This window comes from Rhinoraja longicauda, chromosome 11 (genome assembly GCF_053455715.1).
Source record: "Rhinoraja longicauda isolate Sanriku21f chromosome 11, sRhiLon1.1, whole genome shotgun sequence".
Classification (NCBI taxonomy): Eukaryota; Metazoa; Chordata; class Chondrichthyes; order Rajiformes; family Arhynchobatidae; genus Rhinoraja; species Rhinoraja longicauda.
In genome coordinates, this window is record NC_135963.1 from 50,932,322 (window position 1) to 50,952,874 (window position 20,553).

The 20,553-nt window shown below is 44.2% G+C and overlaps 1 protein-coding gene across 5 annotated transcripts in view; it reads right to left on the minus strand.

Annotated features, from left to right (window-relative positions):
* Positions 1–20,553, minus strand: part of LOC144597909 (putative oxidoreductase ZK1290.5) — a 101,952-nt gene that overhangs the window by 36,404 nt on the left and 44,995 nt on the right. For all 5 annotated transcript variants that reach the window (XR_013547804.1, XM_078407693.1, XM_078407695.1 and 2 more), the window contains exon 4: positions 15,342–15,433. Coding sequence is in view for 4 of the 5 variants with exons in the window: in XM_078407693.1 (XP_078263819.1) it covers positions 15,342–15,433 (92 nt within the window). In the remaining variant the exon portion in view is untranslated. The remainder of the gene's footprint in view (positions 1–15,341; positions 15,434–20,553) is intronic.

The window sequence follows — 20,553 nt, forward strand, 5'->3', positions numbered from 1 at the left end:
CGCACCTATTTTCTATTTTCTAAGTCAGCATACAGGAAAGAGATAGTACACCTGGTTGAGTGGTACCACAACAACAACCTTTCACTCCACGTTTATAAAACCAAACTAGTTGTTGCCTTTAGAAAGAGGAAATTGAAAGACTACAACCAGTTTTCACTGGTACGTCGGTGGTGGAGAGCGTTAGCAACTTCAAATTATTGAGTGTTAACATTTTGGATGGTTAGCACCCAGACCCAGCACATAGGTGTAATCATGAAGAAGGTGTCCAGTGCCCACTACCCACTTCGAAATGTAGAGAGATTAGTCACCGGATACTCTAACAGTATTCCATAGATTAGTGATTACGTCATGGCCTGGTACGGCAATTCCAACGCACAGGAATGCAAGAGGCTGCAGAATGGCAGACCCAGTCCTGTCCAGCATGGCCACAGTCATCTCCACCTTCGGAATCATCTACGTGAGGCGCTGCCTCAACAAGGCAGCATCTATCATCGAGGATGTCCACCAAGCAGGCCATGCCCGCTTCTCACACCGCTACCATTGGCCAGGATGTACAGACACCTGAAGTCATTCATCACCAAGTTCAGGAACAGCTACGTGCGAACAACTATCAGATTCTTCAACTGGCCTGCACAACTCTAATCCTACTTTGGCAACAGAATACTATGGATATCCCTTGTACGGACTTGTTTTCTACTTGTGTTTTGCACTAATGTCTTGTTTTGGTACAGTCCTTTTCTTTTCACTTGTCTTAAATTTCTGTATGATTTGTGTGTAATTTATGTAGAACTTTTTGTGTGTTGTTTGAATCTACGTGCCTACAATGCTGTTCCAAGAGTTTCAGTGTACCTGCATCTCATCTTCCTGGTACATCTGAGAATAAACTTGACTTGACTGGAACAGATGACCAATTATTCTGCAGATTGAAGTCATTCCAGCAGAAAAGCTTTTGGGGGCAAGTTGCCTCACGGCAGCAAGAAGAATTTAGAAATACATTGGAGTTATGATGCAGTCAGCCTGGCACCAATCTGATTAGGGATTGGGTCTGATGACGATCGCGACCTGTTTGAATTTCGACAGGCTGCCAAGCCTAAATAAATCCTCCACAGACCTTCTTAATTGAAAAGTCAAAAGCTTTTGAATGTTACAAGTGGAGCGGACGTTTTGAGAGGCTCTGTGGAGGCACAAGTGTTGTGTTTGAGGGCAAGTGTTGGCACGATAGACTCCAGGAGACTGAGCGGAGAGTGATGGCCCAATGTAAGTTTTCTTGTAACTCGTCTTTGGTCTTGATCACAGTGAATGGCGGTGCTGGGCTCGAAGGGCCGAATGGCCTACTCCTGCACCTATTGTCTATGTCTATTGTCTTAGTGCAGTTAGGATGGCAGTTAGAGTACTGTGGGAAGTACTATGCTCCTCCTGAAGGATGTGGAAAGTCAGAAAATCTTCCAGTGTCCCTGGGGGCTACATCTGTTGGAAGTGCATCCAGAAGAGCTCCAGAATGACTGTGTGTGGGGGGGAACTGGAGTTGCAGCTGAACAACTTCAGAGACTGAGCGACTGGTAGATCGGAGTTATACCTAGGTGGTCACACCTAAGGTACAGGCAGAAATGAGACGGGTGGCCACCAGGAAAGGGAGTAGGCAGAGGGTGCAGGAATCCCCTGTGGCCAATCCCCTCTAAAACAAGTATATCCTTTTGAATACTGTTGGCGGGGATGATCTGTCGGCGAGAGCAGCAGCAGGCAGGTCTATGGAACTAAGACTGGCTGTGTTACGCAGCAGGAAAGGATGAAGTTAGTGCTAGGAGACCCGATAGTTAAGGGAACAGGCAAGAGATTCTGTGGCCGCAAACAGGACTCCAGGATAGTGTGTTGCCTTTATTCACAAAATGCTGGAGTAACTCAGCAGGTCAGGCAGCATCTCGGGAGCGAAGGAATGGGTGACGTTTCGGGTCGAGACCCTTCTTCAGACTGATGTCAGGGGGGCGGGACAAAGGAAGGATATAGGTGGAGACAGGAAGATAGAGGGAGATCTGGGAAGTTGGAGAAGTCGATGTTCATACCACTGGGCTGCAAACTGCCCAGGCGAAATATGAGGTGCTGTTCCTCTCAGGTTCCATGGTCCAAGACGTCTCGGAGAAATTGGTGAGGGTTATTGGGGGCATGCCGAACTTCCTAAGCCTTCTATGGCGTCATTGGTGTGCTTTCTTGGAAATGCTTTGATGTGGCTGTCCAGGACAAATTGCTGGTGATATTTATTCTTAAGATCTTGAAGCTTTTAACCATACCTCCTTCGGCACTACCAATGTCCACTGCGGTATGTATGTTGCTTCGCTTCCTGAAGTCCATCATAATCTCCTTTGTCTAGCTGACATTGAGGTAGAGGTTGTTGTTTTGGCACCAGGTTACGAGGTTCTACACGTGTGGGTTTAAACTAAGTAGTGGGGCGGGGGGGAGAGGTTGGCATATTGGGAGTATAAAGAAAGCATTCAAGAGAGAGCTAGATAGAGCTCTTAAGGATAGTGGAGTCAGGGGGTATGGGGAGAAGGCAGGAACGGGGTACTGATTGAGAATGATCAGCCATGATCACATTGAATGGCGGTGCTGGCTCGAAGGGCCGATTGGCCTCCTCCTGCACCTATTGTCTATTGTCTATTCTCAATCTCCTTCCTGTACTCTATCTCGTCGTTATTTGATATCCGGCCCACTGCGGTGATGTTGCTGCAGAATTGTAAATTGAGTTGGATTGGTATTTGGCTGCAGTCATGAGTGTATAAGGAGTATAGAAGGAAGCTGAGAACACATCCTGGTGGGACACCAGTGTTGAGGATTATCGTGGAGGATGATTTGTCACCTATCGTCACTGATTGTCGTCTGTTGGTCAACAGGTCGACGATCCAGTTGCAGAGTTGAGTGTTCACCTCAAGTTCTACAAGTTTGGAGATGAGCTTGGATGGGATAATGGTATTGAAAGCCAAGCTGTAGTCTATGAAAAGGAGTCTGATGTCAGTGTATCTAATACCCTAGTGCGATCCAGGGATGAGTGTAGAGTCAGGGAGATGGTTTCAGCTGTGGACCTGTTGTGATGGTAGACGAACTGCAGTAGATCAAGGTTGCTTAGGAGACGGAATTTAATGTGTGCCATAACCAGCCTCTCAAAGCACTTCATGATGATGGATGTCAAGGCCACTGGATGGAACTCATTAAGGCATGAGATCTTGCTTTTCTTTGGTACCGGGATGATAGTGGTCTTCTTTAAGCAGGTGGCTACCTCAGAACAGAATAGGGAGAGATTAAAGATGTCTGTGAACATTCCCGCTCGTTGGTCCGCAGTTTCTAAAGACATGGCCAGGAACTCTGTCTGGGCCAGTTGCCTTCTGTGGGTTCAACCTCAGGAAGGCTGATCTAGCTTCTGCAGCAGCGACCTAGAAAAAGACCCACTTGGGTCCGGCGGGATGGATATTATCGCCCAGTTGGCTCCCTGCTCAAAGCGTGCACAGAATGCATGAGGTTCATCAGGGAGGGTCACACTATTATCAGCAATGCTGCCTGACTTTGCTCCCGACCGGTCTCAACCCGAGACTGCTAGCTCCTGATGTTAAAGTCCGCAGGCTGCGTTGGAGCGTCGATCCCAGGCAAGGGATCGCACGCTCAGGCGGTAAGTCCACGCCCCCAAGGGGGCTCAAAGTCAGTCCCAGGCAAGGCCTCCAGCTCCGTGATGTTAGGCCGCAGAGCGACCGGAGATACGACCCGTAAAACAATCTCATCTCCGGCAAGGTAAGAGATTGAAAAAAAGTTTCCCCCTCCCCCCTCCCCCCACCCCCCACATGAAACAAACCAGAGAACACTTACACAAACTTTCAAAACTTAACAAAAATAACAAAAAGACTAGGCAAGGCACGCCATGTGTGTCAAAAAAGGCTCAAACATGGATTCCAAAGGAAATTAGGGATTGGATCTAAAGAGGAGACATTAAAAAATTGCCACAAGGAGCAGCAGGCCTGGAGATTGGGAGCAGTTTAGAATTAAGGAAGATAAAAAGATTGATGAAGAAAGAGAGGATGGAGTATCAACGTAAACTTGTAAAGAATATAAAAACTGACTGCATAAATTTATAACTAAGCTTTTAAATATATGCAAAGAGCAAAGTTTAGGTCCCCTGCTGTCAGAAAGAAGAAAAAAATATTGGGAACTACGAAATGCTCAGATAATTAAACAAACATCTGAATTCTCTCTTGACAAAGGAGGACATTCATTTTACCTTCCTGTTCGCCAGTTGTTGAAATCAAGCATTTAAATGGTCTTTCTACCATTTGCTGTGCATTAATATTGGAGACCAAAGGTTGGGTGAATGGAAGAAAATGGAGGAAATCAGTCTTAGTAAAGAAATAATGCTAGGGAAATTAATAGAGTTAATCCCCATAACGAATCCCCAGGGCCTGGTCATCTATTTCCCAGAGTACTAAAGGAAATTACTTTGGAACTGCTGGAATCTATTATACAAAATTAGTTTAACATGGTATCATGTTTGGCAGATATTGTGGGCCGAAAGCTATGATCCTGTACTGTTCTGTTCAATGTATGTTTGTTCCATGTAATAAAACACTCTGGAAACATTAATGGGGTTGGACAAAGTCAGCAAGGTTTTACAGAAGAGAAATAATGTTTATTTCTGAGGAATCCATGGATGTGGTGTATTTTGACATTCTGAAGGCTTTATGATAATTTCAAATGTAAGAGGTTAGTAGACAAATAAATGCACATGGATTGGGAACATATACTGACATCCATTGAGAATTGGTTGACTGACTGCAAATGGAGAGTAGCAATAAATGTGGGGGCTTTTTTTTTCAGATGGAAGTTAGTGATTAGTGGATCCTGCACCATTCGGTGCTTGGGCCCCAGTTGATCTCAAATATATCAATGATATGGATGAGAGAACTAAATATAACATCTTGGTATACAGCTTACAAAATGCTGAGGGTGGGGGGAGGGGACGTGTGTGGGTTGTGAGGAGACCCCAATGTATAGGCAAAAACAAATTAGATACAGTTCAATATGGCTGTGTGCAGTTATCCACTTTGATTCTAAAAACATAAAGACAGATTATTATCTGAATGGTTATAGATTGGGAGGTATGCAACATGTAGGCCAGTTGTTGAAATCAAGCATTTAAATGATCTTTGCATTATTTGCCGTACATTAATGCTTGGCCTTAATGCAAATATATTTGACCACAGGAGCAAGGATGTCTTATTGAGAGTGTACAAGACCTCATTGAGGACCGTTGTATGCTATTAATGCTGCTTATCTGGAGGTGTTCTTGCTTTACAGGTTGAGCAACAAAGTTTATTAGACTGATTCATGAAACAAAAGGGATGTTTCAAGAGTATTGGCTCAGCTGGGCCTACATTCATTGGAACGTAGAAGAATGACAATCAATGCCACAGAAGCCCACAACGCTCTAACAAGAATAGACAGACTAGATGCTGAGAGATTGGTCATGATTCTTCCGGGTACGTGTAATTATTTGTATAATCATAAAATACTAGACCAAGTGGACCCGTTGGGCCCAAACCTCTCCTGCATTGGTGCAGCACCCTCTCCTCCCCCGTGCCCTTCCCCTCTCCCACCCAAACCACCCCCTCCCCAGGTAATTTCCCCTGCAACCGCAGGGGATGCAACACCTGTCCCTTTACCTCCCCTTGACTCCATCCAAGGACCCAAACGGTCTTTTCAGTTGAGGCAGACGTTCACCTGCACCTCCCCCAACCTCATCTACTGTATCCACTGTTCCAGGTGTCAACTTCTGTACATCGCCAAGACCAAGCGCAGGCTCGGCGATCGTTTCGCTGAACACCTCCGCTCAGTCCGTCTTAACCTACCTGATCTCCCGGTGGCTCAGCACTTCAACTCCCCCTCTCATTCCCAATATGACCTTTCTGTCCTGGGCCTCCTCCATTGTCGGAGTGTCCATTGGAGGAAACAGCACCTCATATTTCGCTTGGGTCGTTTACACCCCAGCGGTATGAATATTGACTTCTCTAACTTCAGATAGTCCCTGCTTTCCCTCTCTATCCCCTCCCCCTTCCCAGTTCTCCCACTAGTCTTCCTGTCTCCGACTACATTCTATCTTTGTCCCACCCCCTCCCCTAACATCAGTCAGAAGAAGGGTCTCGACCTGAAACGTCACCCATTCCTTCTCTCCTGAGATGCTGCCTGACCCGCTGAGTTACTCCAGCATTTCGTGGCCACCTTCGATTTTAACCAGCATCTGCAGTTTTTTTCCTACACTCTCCAGTGCCAGCCGGTGGTGAGTGTGTTACTGATAAGTAAGTACTCCACCCTTTTCCTTTTCCTCGGAATGACTCACTTTGACAGGCTTTGGCATTGGTATTATGCATCTAAGCAGTTGTGGGCAGTTGTGGGAAAGATTAGACTAATTAATAATAAACCATTGTTATTTTTATGTATGTCGATCTTCTGTGGTACGGCACAGGGTGTTCCAAAAACAAGTGGTCATCAGGTGGAGTTAAAGGCAACTTATGTGAGATACTTGGGCCGCATTTTGCAGTCATACTTTCTGTTCTTTTTTACACTTTCGTTATAAATTTACATGTTTGTGTTTATGGCAGGAACTACCTATGTAGCTTTGTCTCTGGTTATTACACCTCCCAGCTCATCGTTATGTTAATCAATAACAACAGCTTGTACTTCCGCAGTGTTGTTAAATATAGGAAAACAATATAAGGCGTGCACCGGAACACTATTGAACAAAGTTTGATACCAAAGGATGGAGATATTTCCGTCTTTTCTTAGAACATAGGTGGAAGTCATCAGACCCATCACATCTATGCTAGCTCATAGAGTAAGCCCATTTTGTTCCTGCAACCTATTTTCCCTGCATTCCATCAATTGCCCACACATTCTCGCACTTACATCTACACCAGAAGGTATTTACTTTGGCCAGTCAATCTATCTATCCACACCTTGGAATGTGGGAAGAAACCAGAGGACCTAGAGGAATGTCCACGCGATCGGCTGAACATGCAAACTCCACACTGTCAGCACCAGAGGTTAGGATTGAATCCTGACTGCGAAAGCTACAAGGCAGAAATGTGCCAACTTTGCCACCCTGCTGGCCAGACAAGAGAGCAGATGATCTCCAATGCTCCATCAGGGAGATGGATTTTAAAAAAAACATCTTAAATGAGGCACTGAGAGTGACAAGGGAATGCCAAACTCTAGGTCTTGGTTTTGGAAGACATCACAACCAACGTTACAATGATTAAAATCAGGGATATGCAAAAAGCCACGATTGGATCAGCACAGGCTTCTTGAAGGACTAGAGAAGGATATCAGAGGCAGAGTATAAGAGATTTGAAGGGCTCTAAAAATAAGGATGATAACTGTAACACTATGGTTTCACTGAATGAGGAAAGATAAAACTCGGCAAGCATGAGCGGGTGAAGGGAACTTGTTACAAGTTACCTGGCGGCTGAAAAGTAATCATATGTGCCTAACCTCAATTTTAGGACATGCAGTCAGATTGACCAATCTACATCCTGAATTCAGTTAGTAAAATGTGCTCAAGCTTAGCCAGCAGTTCATAACGTGCCCGCGTGAGTCTGCTGAGGAACAGATAGGTTTTTTACTGTAACACAAAGAAGAAAGAGTAGAAAGAGTTTTCTAATTCCAAAGAAAAGCCAACCACTGACAAAGTGCACAGCATTCCACACCTCCTCCCGGCCCCCAGCCCATTTGACGCCAATCTACTCCAATGTATTAAAAAAAAGTATTCTGGGAAATTAAACACACAATCACAGTTACTAGGTGACAAGGGAAAAACGTGGATATACTGTGGATGACCAGTGGTCAGCCAAAACATGATGACCACAGACAGATGAAGTGAATAACTTTGATTTCTTGTTACACTGGCACCTGTCAAGGGGTGGGATATATTAGGCAGCAAGTGAACAGTCAGTTCTTGAAGTTGATGTGTTGCAGGAGAAATGGGCAGGAGTAAAGACCTGAGCGACTTTGACAAGGGCCAAATTGTTACGGCCAGACGACTGGGTCAGAGCATTTCTGAATCGGCAAGGCTTGTGGGGTGCTCCTGGTCAGCAGTGGTGAGTACCTTACCAACAGTGGTCCGAGGAGGGACAAGCCACAACCGGGTGTTCGGTGCCCAAGGCTCATCGATGCGCGAGGGCAACGAAGGCTATCCCGTCTGGTCCGAACCGACAGAAGGTCTACTGTGGCACAAGTCACAGAAAATGTTAATGGTGGTCACGGGAGGAATGTGTCACAATGCACAGTGCATCGCACCCTGCTGCGTATGGGGCTGCACACAGAGGACCAACAGTATATTAGGCAGGTGGTCATAATGTTTTGGCTCATCAGGTCATAATGTTTTGGCTCATCAGGTCATGATGTTTTGGCTGGTCGGTGTATATAATCAGATGGAAATAAGACAAAAAGTATATGAACTAGAAATCAAATTGCACGTATACGAAAATATATGGACTCAAGCACAAGTTTTAATATAAGAATAAATAGTATGGCAGCTGGATAGGGACAGATATAGAAGTTCAAAATTGGACATCCACGGGGCACTGTGGGCTGGCAGCAACAACAGAATTGTACTTTGTTCTTTGGGACCTGGCTCGACTTTACCATGAGTCTAAAGCCAAGGGCCATCCTTGATTCAAACAAAATTGCAGTGGAACCTGCCAGGTGTAGCATTAGAGAGACCTAACAGTGGCCAAAGCTCGACACGTTCCAAGGTACTACAATGTGTGCACTAAACGGCCAAGCAAAGTGGCTTCACAAACAATGGGTTACATCAAAGCTCAGCAGTACCTATTATATCCAGCTGTGAATGGGGGTGAATAATTAAAGAGCTGATAGGAGGAAGTGACACGAAGAACATCCTTATCCTCATTGACAGCAGAGGCTCAAAGACAAGGCTGAAACATTTGCAATCATCTGCAGTGTCAGATCCATCTATGTTTTCTCCTAAGATAGGCACAAAAAGCTGGAGTAAGGCAGCATCTCTGGAGAAAAGGAATAGATGACGTTTTGGATCGGACCCTTTCTTCAGATTAAGAGTCAGGGGAAAGGGAAACGAGAGACATAGTTGGTGATATAGAGAGGTATAGAACAAATGAATGAAAGATATGACATGTCCACCATCATAGAAAGCAGCTCACCACCACTCTTTTTATTAATGGCAACTTGAGTTGTTTCCTATAGAACAGAAAGGTTGTAGGGAAGTTTAATTGAGTTGTATCATAAATTTCTCATGATTCAATAAAATGGTTAACTTTCAAACTATCCTTTTGTTTGCCTTGTTAATAATTGGAATGACCCGTCAGCATTTTTCAATGGTGTGTCAACATACCATGAACGATTTTGCTTTCTAGAGAAATTGAATTGGGCTAGTAATAAACTCTGCATCACACATAGATTTCTTCTAACCTAATGCTAAAAGAATCCCAAGCATCTGACAGTGTGAAAACTACCCGAGCCAGCATCTAACCTCCAAATGACCAAATTGCCCTCTGACAACAGTGAACTTTATGGCCTTTGAATGTTATAGTCAAAATACATCTTGCATTACATGGAATAGCATTACAGTTGATGTAAAACATCTTCTTGCCGGTATGCAAAAACAATGAGGTGAACAATAATGTTACAAGCAATACTGATAGAAACTCAATCAATGGCACGTGGAAACACAATTACATAAAATACCATAACTTTATTATTAATTAAATTTATATAGCAAATTTAATTTGTTGCGACAAAGCAATTTAACTTGGTTTCTGGCAACCAGTATAATAGTATATTATTCTGTTAATTAAATAAACTTGCCAAACAATTCTGAGTACATCTTCTGACTACATCTTTCAATGATCAGCATTGGAAGTAAACTGTTATATACCAGAAAATAACATGTGCCCTCTCCTAAATAGAACAAAAATAAAAAACACAGAAAACTAGAATCCAGTGTATTTCGGTTATGTTCAGTTAATGCATTTCATACTTAAGGATCTTTGAATGCAAGGAGCGAGCTTTCACCATATTCCTGATTCACAATGGCACGGCAATTGAAGTTCATCATATTATGTAAGACTGCAGTGCTAGGTAAAGTCCGAGCCCCCTTCGTCCCTAACCAAGTCATCAACATGCTAACAAAGATATCTGGAAGCCCCAAAATAAATAGTCATACCTTCTGTAACCTGAAAGAATTATGTGACAATTTATCTTTAAGTTCATAAGTTATAGGAGCAGAAGTATTCGTATTTGCCCCATCAAGTCTACTCTGCCATCCAATCATGGCTGATCTAGCCCTCTCAACCTCATTCTCCTGCCTTCTCCCCATAACCCTTGACACCTTTACTAATCAGCAACCTGTCAACCTCTGCCTTAAAAATACCCAATGACGTGACCTCCACAACCGTCTGGCAATGAATTCCACAGATTCACCACCCTCGGACTAAAGAAATTCCTCCTTATCATCATTCTAAAGGTATGTCCATTTATTCTGTGGCTGTGCCCTCTGTTTCAACTCTCCCACTAGTGGATACATCCTCTCCACATCCACTCTATCCAGGCCATTCACTATCCACTATTTGGTAAGTTTAAATGAGGTGTCCCCCCGTCCCCCCCCCCCCTCATCTTTCTAAACTCCAGCAAGTACAGGCACAGTGCCTTTAAATGCTCATCATACATTAGCCATTAACACTTTATTCCCCATTAACACTTCTCCAGCATAATTTTCCAGTGGTACGATGTCCACACTTGCCTCTCTTTAACTCTTTATATATCTGAAGAACCTTTTGCTATCATCTTTTATATTATTGGCTAGCTTACCATCATATTTCATCTTTAATTCCCCATATTGCCTTTTTAGTTACCTTCTGTTGGTTTTAAAAAACTTCCCAGTCCTCGAGCTTCTCACTAATCTTTGCGATATTATAAGCCTTCACATTTTAGTTTTATGCTGTCTTTGACTTCCCTTGTCAGCGAAGGTCGCCTCATTCTCCCCTTAGAATCTTTCTTCCTCTTTGGGATGATAAGATCCTGCGTCTTCCGAATTATTCTGAGAAACTACTGCTATTACTGCTACACCCTTCTGATCAACTTTAGCGAGCTCCTGTCTCATTGCTCTGTGAATAGCTTTACTCAACAGTAATACCGACATATCTGATTTCATCTTCTCCCTCTCAAACTGCAGGCTGAATTTTATTATATTACTAGACCAAGTGGACCCGTTGGGCTCACAATTCATTGGGTTGCCATTGTGATGTGGGGAAAATCGCGTTTTTTTCTTTAAAATAAATGGCTTTTAAAAAAAAATTAAATAAATCTCAATGAAAATTGCGATTTTTCTTTAAAATTTTGTTTATTCTGCATTGATCTAGCACCCTCCCCTCCCCTCCCTCACTCCATCCCCTCAACCCCCCTTCTCCCCAACCTACTTCCCCCCCCTTCCCCTCCCACCCCCAGTCACCCACTCCATCCCCCCTTATACCCCCCTCCATTCTTAGGGGCTCTCTGGTGGCGCCGCCATTCCCGTCCGTCGGGTTTCCATTGTGACGTGGAACATGGAGGTATTACTGCGCATGGGCGGCTGACAGGCACAGCAAGTGGAAAAGGATTTATTAAAGTTTAAAATGTGAATAACAAAATATAACAATTTGAACGTTAATAGGATTTCTTGATGCAGGAATTTTCAACATCAGCATCATTTCCCCTTTTCACAACAGGAAGGAGTTGTCGAAAATCGCCACGACAAATGGTAAGAATGCCGCCAAAAGGCTCATCGTTCTTTTTGCATAGATGTCAAAGAGTTCTGTCCACCACTTCAAAGCTCTCCCTCCTAATCATCGGGCACTCATCCCGAACAATCAGTCTCACACTCCTGATCAAATGAACCATGTTGGAGTTCTTCTCAATGTTGCACATGGTATTATCGGTCACTTCGATGGGTATCTTGAATCGAGAATGTGCAGTTCTTCCACCAGGCATCAATGTAGCTGCTATACCAGAGGATGCTACAGCAAAAGCAACATCAACTTGACCTCGAACTTTGGAGCGGATCAAATTGGTGAGAATTGATTTGCCCATTCCTGCTGGTGTATCAATGAAAAATATTGAAGGAACATTCCTTTCCAAGCAGCTGCACACATGGTCATACACTGCTCTTTGCTCAGCATTCAGCAGAGGCTCCTTCTCTTCAACAAATCACTGTTGTTCAGGTCTATTGTACTGCAATTCATAGCAATTCTGGATTGTCACCATCAAGGTTCATCCTTCCATGTCTTGGTAGTGGCACATGAAACTATCCCAGTGTCTTGTTGTAATTCACAAGCTTGTCTTGAATATACAACAGAGCCTGATCATGATGCCTCTCATCAATCATGATATTTGGATCATCGATTGTTCTCCGTTCTCTTTGAAGGTAATCTTCAGACAATGAATTCTTGAAGCGATCCCACAATTGTCGAGCAGTGTTGATCTCAGCAATCGTCAGCAAAACAAACAAATCTCTCATTGCTTCGGGGAGTCTTGTCCGCTCAGCATCTTCCATCGTCTGTTGCCAATGGTCGTCGGTTTGCAACAAACCTCTTTCTATGCAGACGTCTTTGAAGGAAGGAAGAATATGTCCGTCTTGCGTCCTTGATGAATCGAAGGATACTGGCCCTTTTACGTGATGGAGAAGCAGTCTCAAGTAGTAGAGGTCACATCTTGGAAAAACGGTATACACTCGTCCCAGAACGTTGGCTTCAAAAATAACTGGAAGATCTTCCACTATCTTCCCAACCTTCCTTCTTTGCCATTTCTTATTGTTCCATGTGTAAAATCGGGGTACATCAGCGTAGTACAGTGTTTTTGCAAATTGATATCGAGAACACAATTCCATGATTTCAGTTAAAGTTCTTCTCATGATATCCTCATTTCTCACCAGCCGACCAGCATCGACTCTGATGACGACTCGTTGCTCTTGTGGTAGATGTACCTGGAGTCGAATGAGTTGGAAATCCAAGGATTGATCCCATTGCTTCCGATGGACCAATGTATCTGCCAGTAAAGTACTGTGCAATTTCGTCATCCCTGTTAACTCCAAAAACTGCTTGATCACTCCCCTTCAAGGTGTACTTGAACACGTATTTGACCAACTTTACAGAGGAGCATATCTCAACGTTGATGTGACATTTGAACAACTTCAAGAGTTGAGCATTACAGGGCACCACCCATTCAGAAGTAATAGGTCGATCCCGGCGTCCTTCTTGATGTCCCTGAAATCCTCCCATATCTGGAGATCGTCTCCTGTACAGAGGATGTGACTCATCTCCACACCTTGTGCTTTCGATAAATGGCTTCGGGAATCTCTTTCTGCATCTTCCATTCTTCCAACATGGAGAGGTGTGGTCACAGTATGGTTCATGAACAGACCTCCCAACATTTGATTTTACAAATTCATAATTTAGATGTCCAACATTTAGAATTTTACATCAAATTCATAACATGGCACCTAATGCAACTTTTCAGCAAAAAAAAGTATGCACGCCAAATGCACATACACGTTGCACTACATTCATGTGTGAAAAACGACTATTATTTCCAACAGTCTAGTTCTTGGACTACATGTACAATGTCAGGCCTATCATGAGTATATTCTGGTATTTATAGAAAGGTTAATGAACAGAGATACTTTTTACAAAAATTGATTTGTTTTGTTTTTTCTATTTGGTTTTTCCGTACACATCCCAATTCTCTTGATATTGAATAAAAGAACAATGGTCATAAAATGTATGACTACGTTATGAAGAAAGAGTTTCATTTAAAACTGCATATACCTAATTTCATTGAAGACATACTTGCTCCAGTGGTCTTCAACAGCAAATCACAAGGGCCCGGCGGGTGGCGAGGCGAGGACCGGCGGGTGGTGAGGTGAGGCGAGGCCCGGGGAGCGGCTAGGCGAGGCCTGGCGAGGCAGGGGCCCAGCGGGGGGTGAGATGAGACCCGGCGAGGCAAGGTGAGGCAAGGCGAGCCCCGCCTAGAGCTGCCCCACACCCTCTGTCCACCTGCCTGTCTTTTCGCTAGGACCTGTAACGTTGGATGTTCAGCTCCCAGCTCTGATCCTCTTTCCACCACCTCTTTGTGATGCCCACAACTAACAATTTCTAACTGCGCTATAAACTCATCCACTTTGTTCTGTATGCTGCGTGCATTCAAATATAACACCTTTTGTTCAGCATTCACCACCCCTCTTCTCACATTGGTCCCGAATTTGCCTGACCTTAGGATTATCCCTTCTTAAACTTTCTGTCCTACTACTTCTGAAGACTTCCTGCACTCCCCTTCACTTTCACTGCATCCATACATTTCAGGACATCAGTCTGAAGAAGGGTCTCGACCCGAAACGTCATCCATTCCTTCTCTCCAGCGGTGCTGCCTGTCCTGTGGAGTTACTCCAGCATATTGTGTCTACCTTCCATACATTTCCTTTTTGTTGACCCCACTCCCCCACTTTAATTACATTGATAATAGCTCGAACCCACAGGCAAAATATCAGTAATATTTTGCATATTATCAGACAAACCAATATGTTAACATGTGTAGGAAGGAATGGCAGATGCTGGTTTACACCACAGATAGACACAAAATGCTGGAGTAACTCAGCCGGACAGGCAGCGTCTCTGGAGAGAAGGAATGGGTGACGTTTGAGGTCGAGTCCCTTCGTCTGAAGATGCTGTCTGTCCCGCTGAGTTACCCCAGCATATTGTGTCAATAAGTTAACATGTTGTTTATGAATATACCTCTATCCAATAGGGTCGGCTAATAGCCAGAGTCTACCAAAATATATCTGGTCACTAAGCTAAATTACTGTACATTTTTTATATGGTGTCCAACTGGTGTTTTCTAATAGCTTCGGAATTTATTGGCTTGTTGTTTACAATGTAGATTAAGGGCAGAAATGTTTACAGAACATCTTTAATGAGCTTATGTTTTTTAAATGTGTCCCAAAAGAACAATATATTAAGGGTGAAGAATTTAGATTCTTAGTACTTGAAAACCTAGTGCATGTTTTTGCAAAAATTCCCTCAAGAGCCAAAATTGGGTCTAATAGGAGTCTGAATCAGTCTGAAGAAGGGTCTTGACCCGAAACGTCATCCATTCCTTCTCTCCAGAGATGCTGTGTTACTCCAGCATTTTGTATTCACCTTGGGTGTAATTGGACATATGTTTGTGATTTGCAAAGGGACCAAATTTCCTTTCTAAGCTTCAGTGTGCTCTTGCATTAAAACATTTAGCATGCTGGAGACTCTCACCTGATTGACATGTGGGATGATGTCACAGTCTTCCTTCAGCTGCTCTAAATGAGAAACGAGGAAATTGCTCACTCCTATGGATCGACAGATTCCTATGAAAGGCAACGTGAGAGACAATAATGCCAGTGGATTAGTTACGTATCAGAGGATATCCTGAATTTAGAATACTTTTCAGGGTGACAAAGGCGCAGATGCAGAATGGTGCCTGGATGAAAGGAATTTTTAGAGAAGACCGGGAACTCCATGAGGGAACACTTGAACTAGATAAGTTATCTTAAATGCCTGTTCCATCAAGCCACATAAGGAAACAATTTTCTAACACAAACATACTGTAACTCCCTAGTGAATAAGAGCCTCAAGTTGAGGGCTGGGAAAATCTAATGAGGCAGAAGTGAAAAAACAATCAGAAATGCGTCAGCATCAAAAGAAGGAAACTATGGGTCGCACTGCTTGCCAAATTTACAGGGAACTGCAACAACTGAGAGGGTCACAGGCAAGGACACAGAGTTCTTAACAAGCACCATTCCATTGTCTACGTGATGGTACTAATTGTGGAGAATATGCAACAAACTCTGAATAATACTTGTACTGACTGCAAGGTGCCAAGGCAAGGCAAGTTTCTTTATATTTCATTTCAGCAGCAAGGCAATTCAAAGTGCTTTACATAAAACATTAAAGAGCAATTAAAAGCAATTACAAACAGTCATTAAAGAGAATAGAAAATAAAAACAAGCTAAAATAGAATAAGACAGGTATAAAATACAAGAATAAAAGTTACAGTGCAGTGTAAGAAGTGAATAATTATTTGATTTAATAAAAGGCAGCGTCAAACAGAAAAGTCTTCAGCCTCGCTTTAAAAGAACTGAGAGTTGCAGCAGACCAGCAGTTTTCTGGGAGTTTATTCCATATATGTGGTGCATAAAAACTAAACGCTGCTTCTCCATGTTTAGTTCTGACTCTGGTACAAAGTTAAACTGCAAATGAAATAATCTACAGTATTATTTATAGTACTGATCTATAATAATAGAAACAAAATTTTAAAAAAATTACTACACACAAAAAAAACTTTTTCCTGACGCTAATTGCAAAAACATGGATTTCTGAAACATATAAATTTTGAGAATGCAAATGGATCAACAATATTAGCAAATAACAGCTATCAAATCAAAAATTCAGTTATTTTCAACAAATACGCCACAATTGTGAAAATCCCAGTCATTAGCACAGATGTATCGTGGAAACTTTGCTTTTCCCACTGAAGGATCGTTTGAAGTCACCAGACTGGTAGATTTTGATTCCCAAGGGGGCCAAGCCCTCCAGCAGGCTTAGCTCACCTGCCGCGGACCCAGGCCCACGGACTCCCAACTTGACCCCGAGTCACCGGTGTGGACTGGACCCGTGGCGCCGAGAACGAGGAGGGACCCGCGGGCAACGGTTGAGAGCGGGGGAGACGTCGAGAGCAAGGAGAGCCGTTGGAGAGAGCGGAGGGCCGACGAAGAAAGGGGAGGGCCTTCGGGGAGAGAGGTGGGCCGTTGGACAGCGTGGAGGGTAGTCAGAGAGCAAGAAGGGCCGTCTGAAAGTGAGGAGGGCCGTCAGAGGTCTGTCAGAAAGCGAGGAGGGCCATTGGAGAGCGAGGGGACTCTGATTAGCCGAAACAAAGTATTGCACAGAAACATAGATAATAGGTGGAGGAGGCCATTTGGCCCTTCGAGCCAGCACTGCCATTCATTGTGATCATGGCTAATCATTCACAATCAGTAAACCCGTGCCTGCCTTCTCCCCATATCCCTTGGTTCCGCTAGCCCCTCTAATTGCAAATGATGGTTATTACATAAAAGGACACAAAGTGCTGGAGTAACTCAGCAGGTCAGGTAACATCTCTGGAGTACATGGATAGGTGAAGTCGGGACGCTTCTTCAGACCAATACAGTCTGCTGAGTTACTCCTGCAACAACATCTGCACCAGCGAGCCCTTCTTCACCCACCGCGCGGTCCGGTTGATGCGGCTGTTGTTGCGGCTCACGTTGTAGCCCCTGGCTGATAGTTCTTTCTTTGGGCCGCCGCCACTAACAGGACGCACTCAGTCTCTGTGGTGCTCCCTCCCCTCTCACTCGCTGCCGCTTCTTCCTGTCGGCCGTTGTTTTGTGCGCTCCACCTCCTCTTTCCAAGATGGAGTATGTCGGTGCCTCCGGGGGAGGAGGCAGCTGCGAGCAGGGAGCATGGAGCAGCCAAAGCAAAGGGAGAAGGAGGCAGAGGTGGCGGTGGAGATGGAACGGCAGAGAGGACAAAGCGACGGCCGACTGGAAGAAGCGGCAGCAGGTGCGAGAGGAAGGAAGCCAATAGTAACCGGGCGTGTCCTGTTGGTGGAGGCAGCCCGAAGAATGCATTGGCCCCAGGGGGCTACAACGTGAGCCATAACAACAGCCATGTCGTGCGGTGGTGAAGACGGGCTCCTGGTGCACCTTGCGAGCTGGGGGGGGGGGGGGGGCCTGTTGGAAGCCGGGGCTATAAGTGGTCGGGAAGGAAGTGCAAGCTAGGGGTGGCAGTCGGCAGCCGACGACAGGCAAGTCCGCGATAACCAAAATCCTTTGTAAAGGGGTCTGTTTAAACGAGGCTTACTGTAAAGACAAAACTATGGGCAAATTTACCATCAAGGCCTTAAAAACCTAAGCTAACCCAACTGTATCTTCCAGGGACTTAATGTATGATCTGTCTGATTGCTTGAGGCACAAGTGATTGCATCCAAAATTATTGCTGAATTTTTTGTTTGAAAAGGACATGCTAGGAACAACTTATTCCTTCCAAGACTTTCTATAAAAAGAACGTCCTCCTCAGAGTGTCATCCGGCCTAGAAACAGGCCCTTCTGCTCCACCACGCCCATGGTGGCCATTAATTACCCACCGACACTAATTCGATGTTCCAGAATTTCATCTGTAGCCTTTATACCTTGACAATTCAACTGCCCATCGAGATAATTCTTAAATGGTGTGAATGTACCTGCTTCCACTCCCCAGTCAAGCAATGCAGTCTTGATGCCAAACATAACGTAGGTAAAAAAAAAAACTTCTTCACAACCCCTCTGAATGTCCTCCCCTTACTCCACAGTTCTTCCCGCCATTTTTGTCCTCTGTTATGGGCAAAAGGTATCCTACTATTTACCCAATCTCTACCCCTCATACTTCAAGTTCCCCTCAGCAACTTCCACTTAAAGGAAAACAAGCACAGCCTCTTCATCCTCTGCTCCTAACTGTGCATTGTAACCTGGCCAATATCCTGGTGAAACCCCTCTGCACCCTCTCCAGTTCCGTCTCTTTCTTCCTAAAGTGTGGTGTTACAGAATACTTCAGTTGTAGCCTAACCGACCTTCTCCGTGGATTGTCACCTTGTCGTGGTGGAGAAGCTTGTGTGAGATCCTGAGAGTGATGCCGTCTGGAGCTACGCTCCTGGTAGGGTCACCCATGGCGGTAAAGTCAAAGGGGAGGTCCGTGACAAAGACCAATCCAACCAAGACCTCAACGGTGGAACAGGCGGAGGATGATGGCTGACTTTAGTGGAGCGTCACAACGGCTGGGAAGGCGGATGAAGGCTGCAGCAGAAAAGGGTCCCCGGTCGTCTTGGATTCCATGACACTGGATCCTGGCCCAGATCTGTCAAGGACCGTGTGGTGGCTGTCTGTGCACCAGTCTCCCCACATTAAACAGGCTTTGGAGAGGACAGTCATACTCGCTGATAGCCGAACCGATGTTTGATAAAGCTGTTACACAACCTCTCTGCTCTTATATTCAATGCCTCAGATATTGAAGGCTGGTATCTTATATGCATTCTTCACCACTTTATGTACCACTATCTTTAGTGCTTTAACCATTGAGACCAATCTCACGTGAGACGTGACAAATGCTTCACTAAAATCCATGTAGTCCACAGTAACTGCACTGCTCGCATCGACATACTACGGCAAGTTGATTTTCTTTGAATAAACCTTTCCTCCTCAACTATTTATCCCCCAAATAAATGCTGGAGTAACTCAGCGGGTCAGGCGGCACCAATTTCAATTCCACTAGCAATTTGTGTCTTTTTTTTGTAACTTTGCAGTTGCAGATCCGTGTTTCCGAGTTTTATCCCATTCTCTCATTACTTTTGCATGTATCCTGAAAAACTATTAACCATCCTGCAAGACTCAAGTCCACTGCAATTTTTGGCTCTAATGCCCCCTTTTTTTCCATTGGATAAACAGTCATTATTTTGTGCTCGCTGCACTTGTCATACCAATCAGATCACCACGGAAACCTGCTGCATGTTCTGCCAACATTGCCTTTTCAATACAAGAGTACACAAAGAAATGCCAAACTCTAGTCAAAATGAGCTTAAAAGCTCAACATGAATGGCTGGTTGCAGATTGCCATTTTCCTTTATCAAATAAAAGTAGAAGGGGCAGATAGACTGTGAGCGGCTGGTTGAGAGAGAATCAACATTTGAAAAGTGGGAGGCGTTTAAAAGCAAGATGGTGAGAGTCAGGGTCAGTGTGTCTCTACAAGGGTAAGACGCAAAGATGGTACATCGTGGGACTCCCAGTTACCCAAGGACATTGAAAGTTTGATCAGGTCAAGTTTGGCCAGGTCATAGAGGTGTAGGAAATTAGTAGCAAACAAGTCATTTTGAAGGTTATAGAGGATGTAGGATCGAACTTAATAAAAAAAATCGGGAGAGCAAAAAGGGAGTTTGAAATGATCTTGACAAGTCGGATTAAGGAGCATCCTAATACGTTTATTAAGTATATGAGAAGAGAGTAGCTAAGGCAGGAATACGTTCCTCAGGGATCTGAGGGGTGTACGTGGAACCTGTGCACATGAGCGAGATCCTAAATGAATACTTCTCATTGGTATTCATCAGGAAGAATGACATGGACACTGCATGAGTCAAGGGTGGGGTATGTTAACAGTCTGGAGGATGTTTATCACAGGAAGAGGAAATGTTAGAAATATTGACACGCATTAGGATTTATAAGTCGCCAGAACCTGACAATATATATCCCATGTAATGCAAGGAATTACACTGCTGGGGTTCTGATGGAATTTATTTGCATCTTTGTTAGGCATGGGTAAAATATCAAAACACTGGTGGATATCACAATCACAATCACAATCACAATAATACTTTATTAGCCAAATATGTTTTGCAACCTACGAGGAATGTCATTTGCCATTCATAACA